Here is a 10,804-nt window from a genome sequence, read left to right on the forward strand (position 1 = left end):
TGGATTCCTTTAAATAGATGTCCAGCTCTTTCTTAAAGTCCTTAGTAGGATCTTTCATGAGACGGGAATAAACAGATAAGTCCCTTAATTGGCGCTCACACTCAGCAATATAAGCCCCAATGTCTTGAACAACTATTGACCCACCTTTATCCGCCTTACGAATTATGATGTCGTTTCTGGTAGATAAATTCTTTAATGTAGTGCGTTCTGCAAGAGTGAGATTTAGGTATACTGGCTCATTCATAGCCTGTACACCTTCTTGCTCCACCATGCGGATAAATGTCCTAATTGACGAATTCTGACTGGGGGGGTCAAATTGAGACTTGGGGACTATTTTTGAAAGCTGTCTCGGTATTGCTGAAGAGGCCACCTCCCATGGTGTCTGACATGGGACTTTGTTATTGAAATATTCCTTACGTTTCAACGTCCTATTGAGACGATAGACCTCCGTCTTCCATTCCAGTGGGTCTGGGATCGTTGTGGGGACAAAGGAAAGTCCTTTAGCCAAAAGGCCATACTCTTGGTCGGAAAGAGGGGTTGATGAAAGATTGAAGACAAGCTCTTTTAGTGACGAGGCGGTCTTAGCTCGTACGATCCTTTGATTTTGCTTGGACCTCCTCGTCCTCTGCCGCGGCCGCTTGTAGGATTGCGATTGGGGCGTCCTTGGACCCCCTTCTGGGTCTGTCCTAAAGGGACCGCTCTCTCAGTAGAGGTTGAAGGTGCTGAGGTCATATCCGAGTCACTCGCCGAGGATGACATGCCAGGTTGTTCCCTGCGTCGCCAATTCTGCTGTCGACGTCTAGAGAAGGTTTGTTGCTGATTAGACCTGGAGCTGCCCAGCCAGGGATAAACTTGCCTTTGTGAATAGTCTCTTTGGACTTTTGCAAGCTTATCTTTTTTAAACCGTATAAGGTCTTGACGGTATTTATCCATCTGGGTGTTCAATTTATTCATCCAGTCGGTCTGTGTATCCGCACAGATAGTGGTTTTATGTTGTAACTCAAAAGACTGGATCTGCTCTTTAACCAGGTTTAGCTCCCGGGTAGATTCCTCCACCACTAATAGAATAAGGTCCATCGAGCACTTATTTAAAATTGCCACCCACCGGCGACAAAAAAGTGCATTGTAGCGGCCTATCGTCGGTGAATTGGATATTCTGAAGCCACGAGGGATTAAATTACTCCGATAATAGTCGGATAATGTAATACCATGGTACATGAAATCACATTCCCTTTGCTTCAGTTTACTCCATTGTCGGTACAACTCCTCATTAGTGTTAGGCACAGTCTCATCAACCAATCTCCTTGCAACCAGGATGGCATTAGCTTCTGCATCAGAGAAACTTAAACGTTCACGTGCGTCCTGATGTACCAAGTCAAGGGTAGCATCCATATCAGGATTAATCTCCATCTTGCCACACAGACCTCAATAATGTTGGAGACTATTAACATAAAACAGGGATTGCATATACCACGCTCCACCAGCGATGAATGGATTTTAAAAGGCTGCCAGTGAGTACAGCCAAAGCAAATGTCGATGTCCTGGGAAGATTTTATAAAGTGCTGGGTGCCATGCAAGGAGAGACCACACAGTGGAAGTCAAACCATAAATATACAGAAGTCATACCGGCACTCCCAGAGACGACAACGAGTTCCTTTGCTGCGGTGCCCTCCAAGTCAGCAATGTGACTAGCATAGGTAGTGAATGAACGGCGGCACTCAAGCAGACTTAGTCGTTATGAAGATAAAATTTCCTTTAATCGCCTACATGTTTCGGGGAAAATCACCCCGTCCTCAGGGCTCAAACAACAATAAAAGCATCTACATATGACATTTATATACACCACAGACAAATTTTGACTAGGTATTGCTGTCCTCCTCATTAGCGATGCTTTATGTGTATTTTAATTGTGTTGTCTTTTTAAATGTATTATGTTCTTTGTACAGGCCCTTCGGATGCCTGCAATTGTTTAGTGTTGGTTACTATGACGATCTCCCTGTCCCGCGGCGCACCGTGACGTCATCACTCTGCGACACGGAAGCGTGCAGCATGTGCGGGCGGGCGGCGGCGCCGTGAGGACAGGTGAGTACAATCTTTGCACTAATGTTGTTTTGTCTGTGGTGTATATAAATGTCATATGTAGATGCTTTTATTGTTGTTTGAGCCCTGAGGACGGGGTGATTTTCCCCGAAACATGTAGGCGATTAAAGGAAATTTTATCTTCATAACGACTAAGTCTGCTTGAGTGCCGCCGTTCATTCACTACCTATGCTAGTCACATTGCTGACTTGGAGGGCACCGCAGCAAAGGAACTCGTTGTCGTCTCTGGGAGTGCCGGTATGACTTCTGTATATTTATGGTTTGACTTCCACTGTGTGGTCTCTCCTTGCATGGCACCCAGCACTTTATAAAATCTTCCCAGGACATCGACATTTGCTTTGGCTGTACTCACTGGCAGCCTTTTAAAATCCATTCATCGCTGGTGGAGCGTGGTATATGCAATCCCTGTTTTATGTTAATAGTCTCCAACATTATTGAGGTCTGTGTGGCAAGATGGAGATTAATCCTGATATGGATGCTACCCTTGACTTGGTACATCAGGACGCACGTGAACGTTTAAGTTTCTCTGATGCAGAAGCTAATGCCATCCTGGTTGCAAGGAGATTGGTTGATGAGACTGTGCCTAACACTAATGAGGAGTTGTACCGACAATGGAGTAAACTGAAGCAAAGGGAATGTGATTTCATGTACCATGGTATTACATTATCCGACTATTATCGGAGTAATTTAATCCCTCGTGGCTTCAGAATATCCAATTCACCGACGATAGGCCGCTACAATGCACTTTTTTGTCGCCGGTGGGTGGCAATTTTAAATAAGTGCTCGATGGACCTTATTCTATTAGTGGTGGAGGAATCTACCCGGGAGCTAAACCTGGTTAAAGAGCAGATCCAGTCTTTTGAGTTACAACATAAAACCACTATCTGTGCGGATACACAGACCGACTGGATGAATAAATTGAACACCCAGATGGATAAATACCGTCAAGACCTTATACGGTTTAAAAAAGATAAGCTTGCAAAAGTCCAAAGAGACTATTCACAAAGGCAAGTTTATCCCTGGCTGGGCAGCTCCAGGTCTAATCAGCAACAAACCTTCTCTAGACGTCGACAGCAGAATTGGCGACGCAGGGAACAACCTGGCATGTCATCCTCGGCGAGTGACTCGGATATGACCTCAGCACCTTCAACCTCTACTGAGAGAGCGGTCCCTTTAGGACAGACCCAGAAGGGGGTCCAAGGACGCCCCAATCGCAATCCTACAAGCGGCCGCGGCAGAGGACGAGGAGGTCCAAGCAAAATCAAAGGATCGTACGAGCTAAGACCGCCTCGTCACTAAAAGAGCTTGTCTTCAATCTTTCATCAACCCCTCTTTCCGACCAAGAGTATGGCCTTTTGGCTAAAGGACTTTCCTTTGTCCCCACAACGATCCCAGACCCACTGGAATGGAAGACGGAGGTCTATCGTCTCAATAGGACGTTGAAACGTAAGGAATATTTCAATAACAAAGTCCCATGTCAGACACCATGGGAGGTGGCCTCTTCAGCAATACCGAGACAGCTTTCAAAAATAGTCCCCAAGTCTCAATTTGACCCCCCCAGTCAGAATTCGTCAATTAGGACATTTATCCGCATGGTGGAGCAAGAAGGTGTACAGGCTATGAATGAGCCAGTATACCTAAATCTCACTCTTGCAGAACGCACTACATTAAAGAATTTATCTACCAGAAACGACATCATAATTCGTAAGGCGGATAAAGGTGGGTCAATAGTTGTTCAAGACATTGGGGCTTATATTGCTGAGTGTGAGCGCCAATTAAGGGACTTATCTGTTTATTCCCGTCTCATGAAAGATCCTACTAAGGACTTTAAGAAAGAGCTGGACATCTATTTAAAGGAATCCAGTGATTTGGGTATAATATCACAAGATGTTCGTACTGCCCTTACGGTAGACTTCCCGGTAGTACCGCTTTTTTACACCTTGCCTAAGGTACACAAGACCTTAGAGAATCCCCCAGGTCGACCTATTGTGTCAGCAAGGGGCTCGTTATATCAGCCCATAGCGGTCTACCTGGATGCCTTCCTTAACCCCTGTGTTCAAGCTTTGCCTTCCTACTTAAAGGACACATCGTCTCTTTTGCTGCAATTACAGCAAGTGGAGTCGATACCCACTGATACCCTTTTATGTAGTGCTGATGTGACCAGCCTCTACACCTGCATCCCACATGATGCAGGTGTGGAGGCTGTCAGAGTGCTTATTGAGGGCAATGTTTTATACCAGGGTCCAGATGTGTCTTTCTTTTTACGTTTATTGAATCTGGTCCTTACAAGAAATTATTTTGTCTTTAATGGGGAGTTTTTCTTACAGTCTTCTGGTTGTGCGATGGGGTCCGCTGTGGCTCCATCGTACGCTAATGCCTTCATGTACCAACTTGAAAATATCATGTTTTACCTTAACCCTTCAGTTAAGTCCAAAGTCGTCTATTACAGGCGTTATATTGACGATCTTCTGGTCTGTTGGGGTGGTTCTAGGGAGGAGCTTACCAGTTTGTGGGAACAACATAATGCCTCAGAGCATGTAGTAAAATTTACATATGTGATTGATGAGAAGCATGTTAATTACTTAGATGTTTCCATTACTCTTAGCTCTGGTCAGCTTAGTACTTCCATTTTTGTTAAAGATACCGACAGGAATACATTTTTGAATCATCAAAGTTTTCATCCATTGGCCCTTAAGAAAGGGTTGCCGTACTCACAATTTTTGCGGGTGCGGCGTATTACATCGGACCCTCAGGAGACCATTGTGGCCCTTAATGCAATGTTACTGAGATTTGCACAAAGGGGGTACCCCATCAGGGAACTTGAGAAATCTAAGGAGGCGGTCCTCCGTATTCCTAGGCAACAATTATTGAACCCCAGACCTGATCAGAACTTGGGGGGCGATAGACTACCATGGGTAAGCAGATTCACTACGAGCACTAAACGAATAGTGAGCAAGGCCAAACAATTGTGGCCCATCATACAAACCGATTCTGCTTTAAGTAGTCTATCTAATACTAGACTACTTCCCAGTCACACTAGGGGTAGCAACATAGGAGATCACATTGTTCGCCTTGATGTCACAAATTTGGCCAAAAGTAATCAGTCCCATTTCCTTAGACCTAAGATGGGGTGCTACAAATGCCTGGGATGTGCCACATGTAACACTTTACAAACCGGCACTACTTTTAATCATCCCCAAACGGGTCAGAAGATCCCTATTAGACATCGTCTAACGTGCACTACAACCCATGTAATTTATTTGCTTACATGTCCCTGTGGTCTAGCCTATATAGGCAAAACTATACGACAGTTTAGGGAAAGGATGGCACTACATAGGAGTGCCATCAAAAAAGCGTTTGAGAAGGGCACAAGTGACCAGCCCTTTGCACGTCATTGTCTGACAGCCAAACATGGGGTGGCTAGCATTCGGGCTATCCTTATTGACCATACCCCTACTTCTTTGAGGGGTGGCAATAGGGATAGATTACTCCTACAGAAGGAGTCCCGTTGGATTTTTAGGTTGGGAACATTATCCCCTGGTGGCCTCAATGAGAATTTGGGCCTCCTTTGTTTTCTTTAGGGCCACATAATATACATCTAATTCTGTTGTGGGATTCTGCTATTGGTTAAATTGTTTATTGCTAAATATTAATGGTTAATACTCTGTTGGATTAATAACAGAGGTATTTAATATATTACCATTGAGATAGCTATACTATTTTGACTAGGTATTGCTGTCCTCCTCATTAGCGATGCTTTATGTGTATTTTAATTGTGTTGTCTTTTTAAATGTATTATGTTCTTTGTACAGGCCCTTCGGATGCCTGCAATTGTTTAGTGTTGGTTACTATGACGATCTCCCTGTCCCGCGGCGCACCGTGACGTCATCACTCTGCGACACGGAAGCGTGCAGCATGTGCGGGCGGGCGGCGGCGCCGTGAGGACAGGTGAGTACAATCTTTGTACTAATGTTGTTTTGTCTGTGGTGTATATAAATGTCATATGTAGATGCTTTTATTGTTGTTTGAGCCCTGAGGACGGGGTGATTTTCCCCGAAACATGTAGGCGATTAAAGGAAATTTTATCTTCATAACGACTAAGTCTGCTTGAGTGCCGCCGTTCATTCACTACCTATATATATATATTTATATATTTATTTATAAAGATGAGGATGATATACAGTATGACATTGGCTGACATCCAGAAAGCAAGATTTTATGTTTAATAACGTATCATCATGCTTTCATTATTTCCCCATATTTACACTCCTATTGTGGATCACCTAGAACTTGGGATCTGAGCAATTCAGTACACAGTATATACACAGGAATGCATGTATTGTGTAAATGCAAGTTGTTTCTTTAGATACAGCTGCTTCCAACTCCTTGTATTCCCCTATGTGCTAAAGGGGGGCATCATGTGTATGTTGGGCTTATATTTATTTTTTTGTAGCACTTCTTAGAAAGTATTTATGTTTACTCATTATCCTATTCACACATAAGAGAATTGTCTATGTGTGAAAATATGTATGATCAAAAGCAGTACTGTATATGGTCTCATGCCACAGCCTTGCCCACAAGATGCCTTGGTGCCGGAATATGTTTGAATAATCAGAAAACCGGATATGATTTCTCCCCTTCCTTACTCAAGTCCAAATATATTAAATAACCACTCTTTATACTAGTATGGAATTTAAAAATTGTGTACTTTCAAAATTGGCTATCCATAAATATTGATGGCTTAAGGCCCATACACATTAGACGATGTCGCTCTGTGAGCGACATCGTCTAACGTCTCCCCCTCCCGGGCCGGCCGGTCGGCGGCCGCCTGTACGCACTGAGCGATATGACCGCTCATATCGCTCAGTGACGTCACGCCCCCGCCAGCCCTGCATGAAGGTCGTGGACGACAGTCCACGTCCTTCATGCATGCCCTACCGACAGCGACGATCGTTGCCGACCAGCGGGGCCGTGCATCGATCGTCGCTGGCGGCATACACACTTAACGATATAATGAGCGCCGTCGCTCAAGGAGGGGGAAAATGAGCAACGTCGCTCATTATATCGTTAAGTGTGTATGGACCTTTAGTTTAAGGATAATAGAGACTTCCTTGGAGTCTGCAAGCTCACTAGCCTGTATACACTGAAATCTATATCCCTTTCATAACTTTCATAACTGAAGTTTGTCTAAACTATGTGGAAATACCTTTCCCCTGTCATGGTTCCTGTATGGGATGGACATGTGCTGCTATCGGCAGTCAGACAGTTGACAAGCAGAAGGAGGATAACGTTATGTCAAACATGATGTTACACATTACAACCTTAACATGATGGTATATGACTATTACATGTTTAGAGCTCATTTTGATATAATTGTACAATTCATGGAGCATAATACTTGTTCAATATTGTCCTGAATGCTTTTTTCACCTCATTGTTTTTCATACTGTAGATCAAGGGATTTAATACAGGTATCACAAGAACATAAATTAAAGCAATATACTTATGTTTGGATAAAAAATCTTTGGTTTGTCCCATGTACATGATCATACTGGTCCCATAAATCAGTAGCACCACAGTCAGGTGGGAAGAACAGGTAGAAAAAGCTTTAGACCTTCCACCTGCTGTGTGGATTTTTAGTATGGATACAAGGATACAGATGTAGGACACCACAATGAAAACTAACGGTGTTACTAGTGAAAAGAAACTTCCAAAAAACAAAATTATTTTAAAAAAGCTGAGATCACCACATGCCAGCTCTAGAAGGCCCAATACCTCACAAGAAAAATGGTTCAATATGTTTCCTCTACAGAAAACTAAAGGCTTTAGAATAGTGGGGTAAGTCGCTAAAAGGAAATTTCCTGACCATAGAATGACTGTAATGATATTACATGTCCTCAAATTCATGATTTTCGCATAATGCAAAGGAGAGCATATAGCAATATAACGGTCATACGCCATCACTGCCAGTAGTATACACTCAGTCATTCCTAGAAACATAGTAGTGTTCATCTGTGCCAGACACCCAATGATGGATATTGTCCTTCTCTTAGAAAACATATCCAGCAACATTTTTGGAAGAGAACTTGATGGGTAGCTCAAATCAATAAAGGCTAAATTGCACAGGAAATAGTACATAGGTGTATGTAATTTAGGAGTGACAATAATGGCACATATCAGAAAACTGTTCCCCACTAAAATTAGTGTATAAATTAGTAAGAAGAGAACAAAAAGTACAACACAAATCTGTAACTTCTGAGGAAGTCCGATCAGGATGAATTCATTCAAAAAGGTTTGATTACCAAATTTCATGTTACAAATCACTATTAGAAGCATGTATCTCTGTAATAACAACAGCAAGAATTGTGTTACTCTTAGAAATTTGTAGTGGCATTGTCTGCCCAATGATGATGATGATGAAGATGATAATGATGTTGTTGATTATTGGGTCAATTAAAATTCTAATCATAATTTTATTTTATTCACTTCCTATTACAAATTGCAGCCACATTTGAATCATGGTGGACAGTTATTTTTGTGTTTGTAGACTTTTAGGCAAATGCAAATATGTTTTTGCCTTAGGATAAAAATAGTGCTTTCAGCCAAGTCTATACTACTGTACTTACACAAGTTAGGCACATTGAATACCTTATACTACTTTTTAACATGTCTCATCCAGAACAAAATATTTATGAATTTTTCACTCTTTAAGGTGCCACAATCTCAGCTTGAAAAGAAAACTCATGTTTCCTTTTTTTTGTGGGATATATATATATATATATATATATATATAAAAGAAGCTGGTATGTAAATAATGTCCAACTTTTTTAAGAGACTGAAAATTCTTCCTTTTACCTATTTTATGCTTTAGATCTCAGAACTGAAAAATGTTTTTTGTTTCTGTAAAGAACTTAATGACTCAAACTATGGGTATGCAACAGGCCATTTTGGGGGTTTTGTGTTTTGGATTTAGATCTGTATCTCCATTGTGTTTTGCATCTGCATTGGTTTTGCCAAAACTGCCCCTGCGGGTTTTGGATTTGGTTTTGAATCTATATTCTTTTTAAAAAATTATAAAAACAGCTAAAATTGCAGAATTTGGGGGTGTTTTTGTTCCTACAGTATTAGTAACCTCAAAAACATTAACTTCCACTCATTTCCAGTCTATTTTGAACAGCTCAAAGTTCACAATATTGTTTTTATCCAGTTTAGGCCAAAAGGTTGCACCTAGGTAGCTGTTAAGCGACAGCAGTGGGCGGACCAAAAATGTGGCACTTAATATTCCAACATGGCTCATTTAGGAAACAGAGGAGCACTGCAGTGGTAGACGGGGTGGCAGTTTAATAAACTGTATGATCCCATAGAAAGTAATATACAGAGGGAAAAAGTAGCAGGTGCACTGTCTCACACTAGCTCAACCTGTAATAACCAGAGGCACTTAGCATATTCCTGGCCAGAACTATGAGCTTACCCATCGCATCAAGGTAGCCTCTCATTGGGTAAGTCCCTAACACTAACTATAGTGGTTCAGGTCCTGGGAGCAGGACACCCCAGAGCCACCCAGCCAGACAACCCCTGGGCATCGCAAGAGTGATACAAATAAAGAGTTAAAGAGGTAGGAGCAGCTGCTGCTGCATGTGTGAATAATGTGAGGAGTAAAAGAAAATAATGTGAAAGTGTTACATATATATAAGACAAACTATAAGTGCCATGGAGTGATGAAATAGTGTTAACTTGCGATGCCCCAGGGACGTCCAGCAACGGCAGGCACAGGGAGCCCCACACCCCAGAGAGTCCCCCCAGTATTGACTGCCATAGTAAACCAAAATATAGAAGTCTTACCTCAGTGTGCTCATCCTACATACGCAGGCAAAGTGCTAGACTATTTAAAATCAGTGAGGGTGGGTGGGGCAGGGTTTTTATTAGGATGAAGGTGTCTCCTACCTTCAGAAATATGTATAAATACTAGTGATGAGCGGGTTCGGTTCCTCGGAATCCGAACCCGCCCGAACTTCAGGTTTTTTTCCACGGGTCCGAGCGACTCGGATCTTCCCGCCTTGCTCGGTTAACCCGAGCGCGCCCGAACGTCATCATCCCGCTGTCGGATTCTCGCGAGGCTCGGATTCTATCGCGAGACTCGGATTCTATATAAGGAGCCGCGCGTCGCCGCCATTTTCACACGTGCATTGAGATTGATAGGGAGAGGACGTGGCTGGCGTCCTCTCCGTTTATAGAGAAGAGAGACTAGAGTAGAGAGTTAGAGAGACACTATTTAGTAATTTTGGGGAGCATTAGGAGTACTACTACTTGCTGATAGTGTGACTGTATATCTGACTTGTGGGGGAGACTGGGGAGCAGTTAGAGAGCAGGAGTACATATTTTAAGTACAGTGCACACTTTTGCTGCCAGAGTGCCACACTGCCATTGTGACCACACTGACCACCAGTATATTGTGATTGTCTGCTTAGGAGTACTACTTGCTGATAGTGTGACCAGTGACCTGACCACCAGTTTAATTAATCCGTTCTCTGCCTGAAAAAAAACGATACACAGTGTGACACAGTCACATACCATATCTGTGCTCAGCCCAGTGTGCTGCATCATATGTAATACTGTATATCATTAATTATTATCTGACTGTGCTGAGTGCTCACTGCTCATACAGCTTAATTGTGGGGGAGACTGGGGAGCAGTTATAGCAGGA

At 42.7% G+C, this 10,804-nt stretch overlaps 1 protein-coding gene across 1 annotated transcript; it reads right to left on the reverse strand.

The window, feature by feature from the left end:
* Window positions 1–7,482: 7,482 nt before the first annotated feature.
* Window positions 7,483–8,412, reverse strand: LOC134910777 (olfactory receptor 13C9-like). Its single transcript, XM_063919160.1, has one exon. It carries the CDS (start codon window positions 8,410–8,412, stop codon window positions 7,483–7,485), a length of 930 nt encoding a protein of 309 aa, XP_063775230.1.
* Between the last annotated feature and the right edge of the window lie 2,392 nt (window positions 8,413–10,804).

This window comes from Pseudophryne corroboree, chromosome 4, assembly GCF_028390025.1.
Source record: "Pseudophryne corroboree isolate aPseCor3 chromosome 4, aPseCor3.hap2, whole genome shotgun sequence".
Taxonomy (NCBI): Eukaryota; Metazoa; Chordata; class Amphibia; order Anura; family Myobatrachidae; genus Pseudophryne; species Pseudophryne corroboree.

Excerpts from the sequence above, each read along its gene's own strand:
- LOC134910777 (XM_063919160.1), bottom strand. The coding sequence starts at position 8,412 with ATGAAATTTGGTAATCAAACCTTTTTGAATGAATTCATCCTGATCGGA.